Raw genomic sequence first — 15,268 nt, 5'->3', positions numbered from 1 at the left:
TAGCAGCCAATGCAAAATTTAAAGCACACACATAGAGTAAAACAATGCATTGATATCTTTGACCAGGCAAACATGAGAAGCAAAATAGAAATCAATAGTTTCAATAGTTGCAGTCTCACAGGCATATCAAATTATCAATGTCAAGTATGAAATTGGATTAACCTGGTACGAGACCTCCACCAAGCACAGTAGAAACTTCATTTCCAAAAGAACCCGACCTGAAATCAAAGTAAACTGCACAGTATAAAATTTGAGAAAAACACCACATCACGTCTTTTGTAGAAGCCTAGAAGAGCATGTGCTGTCACACACACACACACACAAATGACAAATTTTGAATTTGAAAAAAAGTAAAAAGAAAGGAACTCACAAAGGTATTCTCCATTGCTGGTAATTGAATCGACGGTTGATCTCTTCCAATTTGAGGGGGCGCAACTCTTGGGGTCGTTGTGGGAGCCATGAGCCCACTGGATCCTCGGAAACTGCTAACCCACCACTGGACTTGGTGCCAGTGAGTTTGCTCTCACGAAACTCGTTCATTGTGCCAACGATTTGGCACTCGGGGCACTGCCCCCACCATTTCCCTGTCGAGTGCCCGCAATTGCAGCACACCCACTGAGTTTTCACCTTCCCCTTTCCCTTTATCTTCGTCACTGCTGCGCAACTGGGCGGTCGTAGACGTTTCCGTACATGCTCCAACTGCTGCTGGTTTCCTTTGTTGGCTTCGGAGGAGTAGTGGGAAAATGCATTTGGGGTTGCGGAGGTGGAGCTTCTGGGCGATGAAGATCGTTCTAAGGAGCCTCGTCATGGTATAAGACAGCGTTAGAGAGAAGAGAATGTTGTTATTGTTGCTTTTGCATAAACCCTCGTTTCTTTCTAGGGTTTATGCAAGAAGCCAGAAGCGGGAAGAGGCTTTTATTACTATATATGTAAGAGGTGTGCTCGTGCGCCAAAACACCACCCCTCCCCGGAAACTTTAAATTATATCTCCTAAGCTATTTTAGTTAATTTTTTATTAATTAAAAATCTCATTTAATTGTTCGATAAATTTTTTTTTTAGTTTTTGAATAGTTTTTATATTTTTTAAACACTAAACAATAGTTTATATATATTTTTTATTTTTAATATATTTATCAAAAATTTTAATTATCTTTTTTAAAAAAATCTCATTTTATATTTTTTTAACTATTATAACAACTTTTATTAAATACCTATAATTTAATAAATTAATTTTTAAATTTGTAACTAACTTTTTCAATTAATTTTGTCTCACATAATATAAAATATAAAAAAGGATTGATATTTGTCGCTCACAAAATTAAATAAGAATTCATTTCAGTATTTTTTTTTTTGAAACATCCGTTAATGACTACCCATCCGCTCTGAGCACCACACTAAGAATAGCGTCGGGTCGAACTTCATATAAGAATTCATTTCATAGAAACAATGTAATGTGTATGGACATTCCATATAGTGCGAACACTTTTTTATTTTTTTTTCTTATTTTTCTAAATCATATTATTTATTACATTTTTTTCTTCTTTTTCTCTTTTGAGGATCTACCAGTCCGGGTGTACACAAATTAGGTTGGATCAGTTTGTTTACCTAAAAAAAAATTCAGTTTCTGTTGGGTTAAAATTTGTAATTTTTACTCATCTCAATTTAGGTATCCAATTCCTCCAATCCAATATCTCTTTTTTACTTTTTACATATCTTAAATACGTAACACCATTACATATTATTTATTTATTTTGTCTCATAAATGCATTTTAGTTTTATTTTTTACTATACAAGTGATAATCCAATCCATTTATTTATTTTATCTTAAACTAAAACACAACTGAAAAAAAAAACTAAAACACAATTTGTCGGAATTTAAAAAGAAACAAAATACTTGTCACAAAATCTGAAATTAAACTACTGTCACAAAAAACATGCCTTTTCCAATTGGTAATGGTCTGGCTGTTAACAGTTAACAGTGGAACCATAATCGAATCGAATCTTAATTTTTATTCCTTTCTTTTCCTTCATAATTCCAATTTATTTAATTTCAACTCTGTTTCTCTCTCTGACACGACTCACCTTCCACGTTGCCATCACCATTACTACACACGACAAGAATCAGTGGCCAACGTTTGTTGTTATCGACTATAAAGACATGATTTCTCAGCGAATTGTTTTATGCCCAATTGTTGTTTTGGCCATGAGAGGGACAACCTGACACGCAACCCAAGCTATTTGCCAAAAGACAACGTCAATCATATTTTAGTAAAGCTCCAAATTCAGATTTTTCTGTACTCCACACCTGAGTTGTTGACTTCTCATGTTAATTTGAGTTGGGTTTTGAGTATTTATCTTCCTTTACTTATTTGAAATGTCTTGCTTATTCATGTTCCCTTTGAGACATTTAGTTTTGACTTTTGATAGTTATTGATTAGTTTTGCTTATTTATTTATTGACTTTAGCTTATGTGTATAATCAATTAAACTAACCAGCTAGGTACAAGTAGGTCTCGTATGATTTAATTTTCATGTGATTCGTATGAATGAATGGTTTCTGGTCTTGTATAAGACTTTCCTAATAAATATGTGTCTTTGCTTATCTATTACTTCGTTGTGTTTCTAGGCATAAACCATAAACGAATCTTGTGCTTTTTCCGTGGGTTTGAGATGGATGAGAATGATGATGATGAAGGAAAACTATGTGATAGATCTCTCTCTTCAAGAATCAAAGGAAAATTAGATTAATTGTGACGATGATGATCAGAGAGGAAAAGGGTGTGAAGCCTGTTCTACTAAAATTTGGTTTGGCTTTGGCTCTTTCATTTGCTGGATTTATCTACTCACGCCTCAGAACCAGAAGAATCAAGCCCTCCAAGTCACGCAAGGGGTGTTCTTTCAGTTTGTTTTCGCAACTAACCAATATTTTATCTCATTTTGCCCCTCTGTTTCCTTGATGGTGAACCTAAGTGTCTTTTTCATTTTTGGTCTTTCTCAGGTCATGAGAATGAAGATAATTTAGGAGGAGGTATAGGGGCAGCATTAAGTACTTGCAATGCCATTTCAGAGGGAAATTTTCTATGTTCTTCTTTTGTGGCACAAGTATGTACTCCGTTACTGGAGCAAATAGTATTTTTCTGATTTCTTTAAAGCTGTCATTTTAATTAGTATTTAATGTTGATTCATTATTATCAACGTAAAACTTAACTATCTAGGAAGTGTAATTATTTTAGTAATGGAAAAAAAATAGGTGCTAAGAGAGCCTTGTCCCTCTCAAATGGGTCCACCAAGATTGAATCTATAAGTTGGAATTTATGTAACTTGTAATATCAAGGGTTTCGGACAAAAAGAAAAGCAAATATCCAGGAAATGTAATTCTTTTAGTGAATTTGTAGTGTGTTAGATAGTAGCTATCCATAGCCATTAGTTAGTTAGGTTAATGGACTGAAATAGTTTGAATAAGGCATGTTGTCTATAAATAAGAGGGAGAACCTGAGAGAGAGATCTCAGTCAATTTGAGAAAGGATTCTACAAAAGAGAAATAAGAAAAATAAACTAAAGTAAGGAGTTCAGAGAATATTTGGTCGGCCAATTGAGTTAAAAAATTTAAACCTTCTCTGTTATAGACTTTGAGTAAACAGATAATGTGTAGCTTTTCTCTTCGTGTTGTTCTTTTGCTACTGGCTATTAGAAAAATTAATTATACACATTACATAAATTTGGCAAAAACTTTTACCGTGTTTTTTTTAAGAAAAATAAAAACTAAGAATAAGATAGGGTTATTAAATTTCCTTTTATTGCAGGAAGAAGCATGCATCAACAGGGTGATAAGTGATGAATCTCGTATTGCTCTCTCTTCTGACAGTACACAAAAGGGAGATAAAGATGAGTTCCTCCTACCTGAATTTAATGATCTTGTTAAGGACATGGACTTTGGAGCCACCATTGTCAGAAATTCTTTTAAAGAAGATATGGAAGCACCATGGTTAAAAGTAGGATCTTCTATAGCATATGCTAGTCCCGAGAAGGACGACTATGAGCAAGAGATAAGTCAACTCAGGAGCATGATTAGAATGCTTCAAGACAGGGGGCGAAGTCTTGAGGTTCAACTGCTTGAGTACTGTCGTCTTAGAGAGCAAGAAACAGCAGTGATAGAGCTCCAAAATAGATTGAAAGCAAGTACCATGGAGGTAAAGATCTTCAATCTAAAGGTTAAGACCTTACAGTCTGAGAATTGGAGATTGAAGGAACAGGTTGCTGGTCATGCAAAAGTGCTGGCTGAGCTTGAGACTGCAAAAGCGCAAGTCAAATTGCTCAATAAGAAAATTAGGCACGAAGCTGAACATAATAGGGAGCCGATCATAACTCTTAAGCAGAAAGTTTCCAGGTTGCAAGACCAAGAATGTAAAGATGTTGCTTGTGATCCAGATATTCAAATAACGATGCAAAAGCAAAAGGATCTTGAGTCTGAAGCAGAAGAGTTGAGGAAATCTAATTTAAGATTGCAGATAGAAAATTCTGACTTAGCTCGAAGATTGGATTCTACCCAGATCCTTGCAAATGCATTTCTGGAAGACCCAGCGGTAGGAAGATCATAGTCACCTACTCTTTTCCTTTAGTTTAGCCACTGCTTGTTAGACAATAATTTTTACCTTTTGCTTTTGGGATGCAGGCAGATGCAGTGAAGCAAGAAAGCGAGTGTCTTAAACAAGAAAATGTGCGCTTGATGAAAGAAATCGAGCAACTACAGTCTGATCGATGTTCAGATCTTGAAGAATTAGTATATATGCGGTGGATAAATGCTTGCCTACGATATGAACTAAGAAATTATCAAGCCCCACTAGGTAAAACAGTTGCAAAGGACTTAAGCAGAAGCTTAAGCCCTATGTCTGAGAAGAAAGCCAAGCAGCTTATACTTGAATATGCAAATACTGATGTACCAGGGAACATTGTGGACTTTGATATAGACCAATGGCCCTCCTCACAGGCTTCTTCTATCACTGACTTCGGAGAGTGTGATGATTTTTCTTCTGTTGATAATTCATCTGCTGCCAGAACTAACACAAACCAGACCAAACTTTTTGGCAAGCTCAGGCATCTGATACAAGGTAAAGGTAGTAGTCATCACCACAGTCATGTTTCATCACAAGAAAAATGTGGATATCAAGTTAGCAATCCTCCTCATTTGAGCACATCAACTGGAACTGAGGGTCTTAGGAGTGAGTTTGCAACTCCCATTGGCACCTCTAGAACCTCCCTTGATTTCTCTAGTTTGACGAGTGTGAAGGAAGGTGATAGGAGAAATTCAGATAGCATTGTTGTGGGAAGCTCAAATAAATTCAGTGCATGTAAAAAAGGTTCCTTCTCAGATTCCTTAGGCTTGGAAAAAAATAATTTGGAGAAATATGCAGAAGCTTTAAAAGATTCTAGTGTGAGTGCTACACATGAAAGATGTAGAAGATCAGCATCATGTAGTTAGTTTATTGTAACTTATTATCAATATGCAAAGATTTTACCCTTTTGAACTGTGAATATCATGCATTAGAAATATAGGTAGTACAGTAGACAATGTAAATTAGCCGTTAGGTCTAGTTCATACACCAACCGTGTATTAAATAAGAATGCATTTTCAGTGATAGGCATACCCCAAATAAGAATGCATTTTCAATCATTGGCATACTTCAATATTATCTTAGTTCATATTGCCACTGTACAACATTTTTTAACTTGGAAAATGATATTTGTTACAATTTTTTTTTTCACAATTGGTTTATGAAGTGGGACGTGGTACAATGTCAGGCCTTATATGGATGACATGATTAACCAGCTAACACGTTTTAAAATTAGGTGAATTTGCAATGAGAGAATCATGAGCCACATCATTTGTTATGACTTTCATGACTCTGTTTTCGTATAATATATCATTGCTCACAAATTGTTAATATTTGCCTAATGTGCACTTAGATTTGAATAACATCACAACTAATTGTTAGGATTAATAGCCTAAATGTTGACGTCAATTCCTAGATAATCGATGATATCATTGTATTAAGAAAATATTAAATTCTCATTTTAGTGTTTATGTCTATTCTGTTCTTCTGATTTGTAATGCTTTATATTCTCTTCTTTTAGGTGATTCCACAGGCACGTGCTTATGAATGTAAAATGGAAAGCATAGCAGCAAGAATTGTATTTCAAATTTGGATTGATTTTCATGATGAACATGACTAAATTCTTGAAGAAGGATTAAAAAAACACAAATTAATATAACCAGTGTACTCCAAAACGAGTTAAAATAAAATTTCTAAGGATTTTATTAAATACTACAATACAGGCTTCTGCGGACTGGAGAAATAACAAACTGGTGCGTGCATCATTTCCATGATGAATAGTGGTACACTGCTAGAACGTACGTTTATGGCCTCATGAGCCCTTAAGTGATAAGGGCTATGCCTTGTACAATCAAAGCATCGGCTAAAACTTGGTTAGCAGCTTGTGAAGGATGGACACTGTCCCAAAACACATATTGGGTTGCATTAGAGCAAGTTCCTAGTGATTTTGGATTGCACAATAAAGATGTTGTCTCCACTATCCCAGTACCACAGCAACCTTTCCTTGCCTCCGCAAAACCTATTGATTGAATATATCACAAGACAGTTTAGAAGAATAAATAGCATCCTTTTACACCAAGAGATGAAAGCCATATATGTGTCATTGTATTCTAGCCAAATTATTGCTTACCAAATTTTGAAGGGGACTGAACAAGGTCATAGAGAGGTTTGAAAATATCAAAGACTACAATCTTAAGACCAGGAAGTTGCTTTTGGAGATTTGCTGCAGCTGACTTGATTTTCTTGTTAAATCCTTGGGTGTCATTGTTGATCCTCGAGACACAACCTTTCTCATGGAAACTAAATAAAGTTCTTGCAGCAGGTAGGCAACCCAGAGGTGGGAGTGAAGTCACTCCAACTTTCCTGGCTCCCAATTTATACAAGTCCTATGTTCAAAACAAACCACCTTTTAAAGGTCTTTTATCTTTTGGTAAGGTTATGGTATTCTAATATTGATTAATTTGTTATGCTTATGAGCTATGACTTATTATACCAATTAATAGCAATAGTTGGCAGAGTAAAAGTGACAAAATACCTTAACAAAGCTTGAAAATGAACCAACAAGGTATGCAGAGTACTGATCAGGAGTGAAGGCTTTGTTGATCAAAGGATTGACGTAATAGTTTTGCACAAAGTCACTGCTGCCAGCACTCAATATGTAGAGTGCATTCTTAATAATCAATGCTGCTTTTTTACTGCCAACTACCTTGGCCAGCTTGCCTCGGTATTCCTTGTAATATTTTAACTGTTGGGACAATGGAATCGCATGCTGCAAAAAAACACGGTTAAAATAATGATTAGTTTTCCAAGATGAGTTTGCATGTGTGTGCACTGTTTATTCCAAACTTACATTCAGAATAGCAGCCTTTTCATCATAACCAGAGGCAGCTGAAGCAAAGTTTGCTCCAATAAGAAGATTCTTCCCTGATGCCTGAGGGCTAAGATACGCAGGTGCATAACTCTTAAAACCCAGTGTTTCAGCTGCAAAAGGAAACATTATTTCAACAAGAATGAAAATAATATATGTGCACTATTTCTATCCATGCTAAGTAAGTTGCAATTTTGATGATATTTCCTCACCAGTAATATCAGTAGCTAGTTTCCCATTGCAGAACCTCCCAGTGGGTTGATGGTTGATAAAGTCCCTTCCATAAGGAGGGTAGTTAGCCTTGAAAAGGGTAGGCAGATAATCATTGTTCCCAACATCCACAGCCGAGTCACCAAATGTTATGATTGCTGGCACAAGGGTATTTTGTGCATTGCCCCATGCCAAGAAGACAAATGCAAAAAGCACAAGAAGTGCTTCTGTGCTATTGATATTCATCTTTGTATGGCTAATTATCAATAAGCTTGTTGAGGCTTTCTGTTGTGTATGTATTATATTTATAAGTTGAAATGTCGAACTAATATGGCAACCCTTTTTTACTGATCTATTGATGAAGGAGGACTGAAGTTTGGCATGGCTATTAAATGAGAACACGTGGAGATCCTTTATCTGAGACTGAGACCATTCGTTTTAACCTTACACGTGATTTTGCTTTCTAATCACACACCGTCGTCTCGTGTCTGTTAACGTTGTTTCTTTTATTTACTACGGTGGTGGACTGGTGGCCGGTGAGGAAAGTTGTTGAAAATTTGTGCTTAGGAGGCAGCATAATAATCTTGGTCACGAGAAAGCTGCATGCATGGGAGTTATTCGCATTGAAGAGTTAGCGGTACTTCAATTTTTATTTTTTTTTTAAAACCCGGATAATTTATGTTGGACATTTTTCATTTCGGATTTAATTTTGATCCACAACTAATATAAAACAAATTTATATCACTATCTAAGTTTGTTACATATTTCACACTTTTTTTTTTTGTTTAACCATAGGTATCTGAGTTTCTTATTTGACACACAATTAATCATCTCTCACTGGGTCAGCCTATTTTGAGATAAAGTGGCATTTTCATTTTTTGTTACATATTTCACACTCTTTTGTACACTATAGTTATTACATAGATTTGCCACTCTTTTTAAGCAGTATATATGCCTTTTACTCGAAATGGATAATGGATTTATTATTTGTAATTGTAACTCCACAAAACTATATATAGTTGGAGGTTGACAACAAATTAGAATTTTTTTTTTTTTGAAAAGGGTTTGCAAAGGTGACAAGAAAATTAGAAAATTAAATATAACAAAAAAAGAATGTAGAAAGCGCATTCATGATCACTATCTTGCATCCGGGCCACACAAAGCTTCAAGATCAACAACATTCATTTCAATCGAGTTGATGCCTTCTTTTTCACGAGCTGCTTCCATTTCTAAGGACTCTTTCAGTTCAGAGACAATGTAACTCATTGATGGCCTTTGGATAGATATTGAAGGCACACAAGCTATTGCTGCCTCCAAGGCCTTCCACATAGAACCAAAGTCAAAATCTCCCCGCAGCCTTGGATCAACAATTTGTTGTATATCTCCTCTTACAAGAAAGTTGTCAACCCATTGCGCAATGTGAGTGTTCTGATGACCTTTTATTATTGCTGGCTGCCCAGTAATTAGCTCCAAAAGCACAATGCCAAAACTATAAACGTCGCTTTTCTCAGTCAGCCTGCTGGATGTGTAGTATCTGTAAAAGGGAACTCATCGGTATCATGACTTTAATAAGCATAAATATGTTGAAAAAGATATGTTCAACTTAAATCCTTCTTGTAAATAAAAGAAGCAGCCTCATGTTTGCGCAACAAAACTTACTCTGGATCAACATATCCAAATGTGCCAATAACTACAGTTGATACATGACTTTCATTTTCAGCTGAGAAAAGTTTTGAGAAACCAAAATCAGCTACTTTTGCTTGCATTTTCTCATTCAGCAAAATGTTTGCAGTCTTAATGTCTCTATGGATTATTGGCGGCTTGCAGCCGTGATGCAAGTACTCGATACCTAAACATATAGGTTCTAGTGCAGTAATTCAGTACCCTTTTAGTCACAGAAAAGTGAGGAATATACTAAGTAATTAACACAGTCGGTGTCACTGCTAACCTTGAGCAGCATCAACTGCTATCTGAATCCTCTGTCTCCAACTCAACGGTTCTCTCCTTGCATCTACTCAAACACAAAATAGACTATGATTTCTACTTGACTTGAATATATAGTCCTTAATCAAGTAACTATGCAAGCATAAAATGAATACGGGATAACAAATGAATATACCTGAAAGATACTCTTCCAAGTTCCCATAAGCCATGTATTCATAGATGATGCCTGTGTGTCCAACTTCATTACAGTATCCGAGAAACGAAGCTAAGTTTTTGTGATGCACACGCATTAAGAGTTGAGCCTGCACATACGTGGAATGTATTTTAGCTAGAACATTTCTTTAAATTCAAAATATACCATCTTAAATTTCTATGGCGAGAAGCATGCCTCAGTCTGAAACTGCTGAGATCCTTGAGGACATTTTGGCAAGAGCATTTTGACAGCAACTTGTGTGCCATCCTGTAAGGAACCAAGATAAACAATTCCACATCCTCCCTTCCCAATCATTTTGTCGAAGTTATCAGTAATAGTCAATATCTGAGAGTATGTGTACTGTGTATTGTTTGTCTTCAGCACAATCTCTTCATTTGATCTCACAGCTTGCTTTGATGCTAAACAAAGTAAACCAAATTAATGATTTTCAGAAAGTCATGTCCATTCATTATATATTGTAATTTACATATATGCTACTTTTTTTTTCATTTTTATTAGTTATACTATTTCTTAATCATTTGAATTGCAAAATATTAGCTTGGTCTTTTTTGTATAAAAGGAGTGCAGTTCATTGCATATTGAAGTCAATGACTATGAGACCCTAAATTTAGTTTCAAAGTAAGTCAAGTATATCTATTATCAGACCTGGTTTTCTGTTGCATCTCCTTCTCCAAATGATATTCAGTACAATACCCAATGCAATGAAAAAGACTACTGCTGAAAGAATGCCTGCAACAAGTAGGGCAATATTCTTTTTGTCCTCTTCACATGGGCTCACCCGGCATAGATACGGATTTCCTACACACTATGGTCATATCAAGGAAAGCAAAACAAAGAAGTTACAAGAAAAAGTAGGTTCCCAGCAGTGAAGCTTAGGTCAGTGAGTAACTTATTAACACCATGATTCAAACAAAAACAAACCTCAATGAAAATGAACCATTATTTGATCTTTCTGTGAGAAGTGAAGGAATTTCACCTGAGAGTCTGTTCCCTGACAAATTGCTGCAAGATAGCACATATCAGATGGCTTATTTTATTTCCACTGACAAATATCAGATACTGAAATCTCAATAACTTACAGAGCCTTTAAGTGTTGCAGTTGTGAAAAATCAGGTAGAGGTCCTGTTAAGATATTGTTCGATAAATACCTGAAAAATAAGGCATTTTTTTTTGTTAAATTAAAATTATTCTAGACTAATAATTGTTGCTTAAGGGATCCATGTAAAATGTTAAGTATAATCTTTAGGGAAAAAATATTCTGTTTTTCATCGCCACTTTTTGGGAAGGATTAGAATTTAGTCATGCTGTTGCAAAATTAATACTCACAAGGATTCTAAGAATTTGAGCTCCAAAAATGATGCAATTATTGTGCCACCTAATCCACTGGAGGCCAGATTTCTGCATGCAGTTCAATTATGTCGGTCAAGTGTTGGTCTGCCTTTATTTAATGAATGCAGATTTGAATTTTGGAAAATAAAACTTACAATGCAATTATTGTGGGTGAATTATATCCATTATTGCTACAGTTGAGTCCATTCCAAGAGTATTTTGATGGTGCACAAGGATCTCCTTGCCAGGATTTACGCACCGACGATGTCAAAATGTAATGTGATTTGATGCCCATGATAGCCTTAACTACAATTTTCACAAGCATATAATGTCAATGTCTGTTATTTTTGTTAACTGACTTTTCCAAAACTTTGAACTAATATTCCTTAATACAAGAACCTTTTGGGCATGATGTGCGATCAATTCTCACACATCTAGTAATTAAATTCAACTTTTTACTTAAAAGAATGACAATGATAATTATTGTACTCTAGATCATTTGGTGAGGGCTATGATACCAATGCTATGGATCAATGACACTAAAAGTTTAAAGGGTTAAGTGAAGACGCATGAATGATTTATACTTTTTTAACCAATGGTATTCAACATCAGTTTTGGAAAAACAAAGCTACTTTCTACATCGGTTGACCAAAATTGATGTGAAAATCAGATAAAAACATGGCTACGAATGTATTACAACATTAGTTTTCAAATAACCGATGTTAAAATGAAAACATGACATCGATTTTAAAATTGATGTTGAATTTCAACCTCTCTAAATACAAAATCGGTTCAAAATCGATATTAAGAGGTTTTTTCAACCAATGTTGAATGTCTATTTTGTAGTAGTTGTAACATCCCAATTTTTCGTAAATAAATTTAAAAAGCTTTTTAGAAAAAAATAAATAAATAAATAAATATAGAGCAAATAATAGGCTGAGTACCCTAGGTATAAATAGTTATGTTAAGTCAGCTACCTCCTTTTGGCCTCATTTTCGTTTTTCCCCTTCTCCTCTCAAAACCCTTTCTTTTTCCCGCAGCCCATCAAACCAGTCTCAGAAAAACGACGATCTTGAACCCGTTCACTGTTGGATCGTCGTGAAATTTGAGTATCATGTTCGCAACACAATTCCGAGCATTCTCACCGTTGGGAATTTTGATATCATGTCTGAACTGAGAGAAACACCCTTCGCATTGTAGCTTTTTTTCTTTCCCGCAGAAACCCAGAGCTGTCTTGGTAAAACTACGATCCCGGTTTCGTTAACCGTTGGATTATTGTGAAATTTGGATATGTTGTTCGAAATTCAATTCCGCACGCTTCCACCGTTGGGATTTGCGAGATAATATTCGTGGAGGGAGGAAAAGGAATCGCATGAAGACAGCACAAGTGGAGGTTTCAATCTCTTCTCCGTCTCTCTGACGTTTGGGAATTCTATCGGAGCAGTCGGATGAATAATTGAAAGAATTTCCGGGAACCGCTAGAGATGTTGCTATCGCTGGCTGAAGACACGTGAGCCCGCTTAGAGGTAAGGGATGAGTTATTCACAGTTGGGGATTAGTGAGAACATGTGTAGGGATCCTTAGAGGATTAAATTGGGGTTTTATTTTGAGATGTTTATTAAATTGCAATTTTTCCTTTATGATTATAAATAAAATATTGATGTCCTAATGAAAATTGCTTGATAAATTGTGCTCTTGATATTTGTATATTTCGACCTATGATTTTGATATAATTGTGTAATATTAGTTAAGGGGTTTTAGTCATAATGTTGTGATAGTGTTTTATATAAATTGTTATATTGAGGATATGAAATGATGGTTCAAATTGTGAGTATGTGATGAATTGTAGATGAATATGTTGCTTTGAGATTATAATATTGTTATTGAGATTGAGTATAAGTGTAAAGTTGAACATGTGTTAATTTGTGAGATACGTGTAAACATGTGATGGTGGATTATCACACTATGAGAAGTGAAATTGTGAATGAGTTCTAGTTGTGGATAAGTGTGTAGTTAACACTTGATGTGAAATTACTTGTGTTGTAAGCTATGAATTGTACAATAACCCGACCAGTGTTATCTTGAGAAAAGCGTTGATGCGCAGTGTTAAAGAGAAAATGTAGGTTTCCTATTTAGGAGCCAGTGTTAAATCATAGTGCGATTGTGTTGAACGTGTTTAAAACACGAGTGTAAGGTCGTGGGTATTGTATAATTCATGAGCAGTGTCTGCATGCAAAAATTATTTTAGGGGTTGGACCTGAATCAGGAGGGAGAGGCCCTGACGGACTCTTCGGAGTGTAGGCCTTGGGGGTCACCGGGTTTGAGTGCTCCTTTAAGCCTATGCTGATCTCATATGGTTGGAGCATTCTCGCAAAACATCGTGACCCTGACTGGTCTCCCTATGATCTTACTTAGTGAGAGTGACCTGACAAACCCATTGTGTGGTGTGTCTTGTTATGTACTCCTAAGCGCCCCAGGGTGGTTTTTCACTGACATGGTACCACATTGCATATAGAATTGAGTCTTAGCATAACTATTGCATATGCTTGCTAATTGATGTGTTATTATATCTTGATCGAAGTGTGGGATTCTTGTGTAATGTGATTGATAATTAAAAAGTGAATTTTGAATGATGAAGTGGTGAAGTTACGTGAGCTATGTTTAAGCAAGTGGTATCTCATTTATATAATATGTATATTTGATTGTCTTGTTTCTCTATTAGCTAGGAATGTGATAACTCACTCCCTGTGTGTTGTTGTGTTTGGATCCTGTGATGATCTTGAACTTGTGTTCGGGGGAGCAGATGAATAGGTGGATGACTATGAAGAACCTCATGCTAGAGGACACGGAAACACCACGCTCTGATATGAAGTGACATTAGGATATAGGTTCTATATTAATTGTATGAGACTTATATGATTTTCTTTGAGTCGAGATGACTTTATTATTTATTTGGACAAGTTTGAATATGATGTAGAAGAAAGTGAATGTGAGCCTTTTATCCATTTGAAAAGCTTGTATTTAAAAATGTTTTAAAAATACTTTTAATTAATATTTGAATTTTTATTCCTTTATTAATATATATGTGAGGGGTAGAGGGTGTCACAGTAGTGAACTAATCTTCTTTAATTGGCATGTAATTCCATTACTAAGTTTTGAAAAACCTTTTAAATTCTTGTATCATAGTAATTTAATAGGACGATGTCTAGCATGGTCCTATAAGTTAAATGGTTTTTGGTGGAGCATTTTCATGGACCGTTGGATTTATTAGGTGCACATAATAATACCATACATTTCATACGTTAATTGGATTATGTTTCTTTTCCCTAATTTTGTCCATTTGAAACACCACCAACCACAATGGGTCTACCGTCTCCACCACCATTTGCGACGGCTTCATACTCACTCCCTGTAGTTCCCTCACTCGAAAGCCTTTCACACTACATCACCACCTAGTGTTTCATCTTCCCTGTCGCCAGCAACGCCTCTAACCACCATTTGGCAACTCCTTCCTTCTCTTCGGTGATCTCACCTGTAACACCCCGATCAAATCACACCAAAATGAGGAAGAATCCAAAGGTTGTGCAGGTATGAGACTATTCAACTAAGGATGACTTAAAGGAATTAATTAATACTACCTATATCAACATGATGCATCTACTTTTCGGTAACCCATCACTTAAAAACTTCATAGTTAAGTGTGTTTGGCTTGAAGAAGTTATGGGATGAGTAACCTACTGAGAGGTTTTTTAAAAAGTGTGTGAGTAAGGACAAAACATATTGAAAAGTTTTGTGTTGGTTAGTGGAGAATCATTGATCCAAGAAGCAGCCAGGGAAGATTTTGAGGTCTTAGAAAAAGCTATCTACAGAGGATTTTGACTAGTAAAGGATTTTGACCAACAAGAATATTGAGTGAAGTGTCACCGTGTGAAATGTTGTAGTGTGAGAGCTACTAAAAAGTCAACAATCAGGGGTGTTACATCACCAGCGTCAACTCACTCCTTCTCAGATTCGACAACAAGATCTCGAAATTGATCTGCTATCTCGAGACGTGGATGCAGATCCAGAAGTGAAACCAGATCTATAAGCTCAT

At 35.7% G+C, this 15,268-nt stretch overlaps 3 protein-coding genes across 8 annotated transcripts; 1 reads left to right on the top strand and 2 right to left on the bottom strand.

The window, feature by feature from the left end:
• Window positions 1-2,078: 2,078 nt before the first annotated feature.
• On the top strand, window positions 2,079-5,699 carry LOC114375838 (protein CHUP1, chloroplastic-like). Of its 3 annotated transcripts, none has more exons than XM_028333701.1 (5): window positions 2,079-2,268; window positions 2,626-2,900; window positions 2,998-3,101; window positions 3,803-4,582; window positions 4,672-5,699. In XM_028333701.1, the coding sequence occupies exons 2-5, from the start codon at window positions 2,756-2,758 to the stop codon at window positions 5,476-5,478; spliced, it is 1,836 nt and encodes a 611-aa protein (XP_028189502.1). In that variant the 5' UTR covers window positions 2,079-2,268; window positions 2,626-2,755; the 3' UTR covers window positions 5,479-5,699. The 3 variants fall into 3 exon arrangements, with proteins under 3 accessions (XP_028189502.1, XP_028189501.1, XP_028189503.1); XM_028333700.1 differs by having other exon boundaries at window positions 2,079-2,335; XM_028333702.1 differs by having other exon boundaries at window positions 2,079-2,347.
• Window positions 5,700-6,176: 477 nt separating this feature from the next.
• On the bottom strand, window positions 6,177-7,999 carry LOC114375840 (GDSL esterase/lipase APG-like). The gene is made up of 5 exons (XM_028333703.1): window positions 7,691-7,999; window positions 7,461-7,591; window positions 7,146-7,379; window positions 6,741-6,996; window positions 6,177-6,629 (listed from the first exon to the last, which is right to left on the bottom strand). The coding sequence occupies exons 1-5, from the start codon at window positions 7,932-7,934 to the stop codon at window positions 6,433-6,435; spliced, it is 1,062 nt and encodes a 353-aa protein (XP_028189504.1). The 5' UTR covers window positions 7,935-7,999; the 3' UTR covers window positions 6,177-6,432.
• A 708-nt stretch (window positions 8,000-8,707) lies between these two features.
• Window positions 8,708-11,261, bottom strand: LOC114375790 (probable LRR receptor-like serine/threonine-protein kinase At4g29180). 4 transcript variants are annotated; one of them, XM_028333651.1, is made up of 9 exons: window positions 11,173-11,261; window positions 10,926-10,994; window positions 10,768-10,848; window positions 10,492-10,651; window positions 10,021-10,244; window positions 9,808-9,934; window positions 9,637-9,699; window positions 9,348-9,552; window positions 8,708-9,222 (listed from the first exon to the last, which is right to left on the bottom strand). In XM_028333651.1, exons 5-9 carry the CDS (start codon window positions 10,138-10,140, stop codon window positions 8,826-8,828), a joined length of 912 nt encoding a protein of 303 aa, XP_028189452.1. In that variant the 5' UTR covers window positions 10,141-10,244; window positions 10,492-10,651; window positions 10,768-10,848; window positions 10,926-10,994; window positions 11,173-11,261; the 3' UTR covers window positions 8,708-8,825. The 4 variants fall into 4 exon arrangements, with proteins under 4 accessions (XP_028189452.1, XP_028189455.1, XP_028189454.1 ...); XM_028333654.1 differs by having other exon boundaries at window positions 9,348-9,537; XM_028333653.1 differs by having other exon boundaries at window positions 10,492-10,644.
• Between the last annotated feature and the right edge of the window lie 4,007 nt (window positions 11,262-15,268).

This window comes from Glycine soja, chromosome 11 (genome assembly GCF_004193775.1).
Source record: "Glycine soja cultivar W05 chromosome 11, ASM419377v2, whole genome shotgun sequence".
NCBI lineage: Eukaryota > Viridiplantae > Streptophyta > Magnoliopsida > Fabales > Fabaceae > Glycine > Glycine soja.
This window is presented reverse-complemented; position numbering and strand designations above follow the sequence as displayed.

Coding starts and splice junctions, on each gene's coding strand:
- LOC114375838 (XM_028333701.1), top strand. CDS start 2,756: ATGATGATCAGAGAGGAAAAGGGTGTGAAGCCTGTTCTACTAAAATTT. Junction 2,901..2,997: donor ACGCAAGGGGTGTTCTTTCA/GTTTGTTTTCGC, acceptor GGTCTTTCTCAG/GTCATGAGAATGAAGATAAT. Junction 4,583..4,671: donor CATTTCTGGAAGACCCAGCG/GTAGGAAGATCA, acceptor TTTGGGATGCAG/GCAGATGCAGTGAAGCAAGA.
- LOC114375790 (XM_028333651.1), bottom strand. CDS start 10,140: ATGATTGGGAAGGGAGGATGTGGAATTGTTTATCTTGGTTCCTTACAG. Junction 9,553..9,636: donor AGCAGTTGATGCTGCTCAAG/GTTAGCAGTGAC, acceptor TTACTGCACTAG/AACCTATATGTTTAGGTATC. Junction 9,223..9,347: donor TTTGGATATGTTGATCCAGA/GTAAGTTTTGTT, acceptor TCCCTTTTACAG/ATACTACACATCCAGCAGGC.
- LOC114375840 (XM_028333703.1), bottom strand. CDS start 7,934: ATGAATATCAATAGCACAGAAGCACTTCTTGTGCTTTTTGCATTTGTC. Junction 7,380..7,460: donor AAAAGGCTGCTATTCTGAAT/GTAAGTTTGGAA, acceptor GTTTTTTTGCAG/CATGCGATTCCATTGTCCCA. Junction 6,997..7,145: donor CATTTTCAAGCTTTGTTAAG/GTATTTTGTCAC, acceptor TTTTGAACATAG/GACTTGTATAAATTGGGAGC.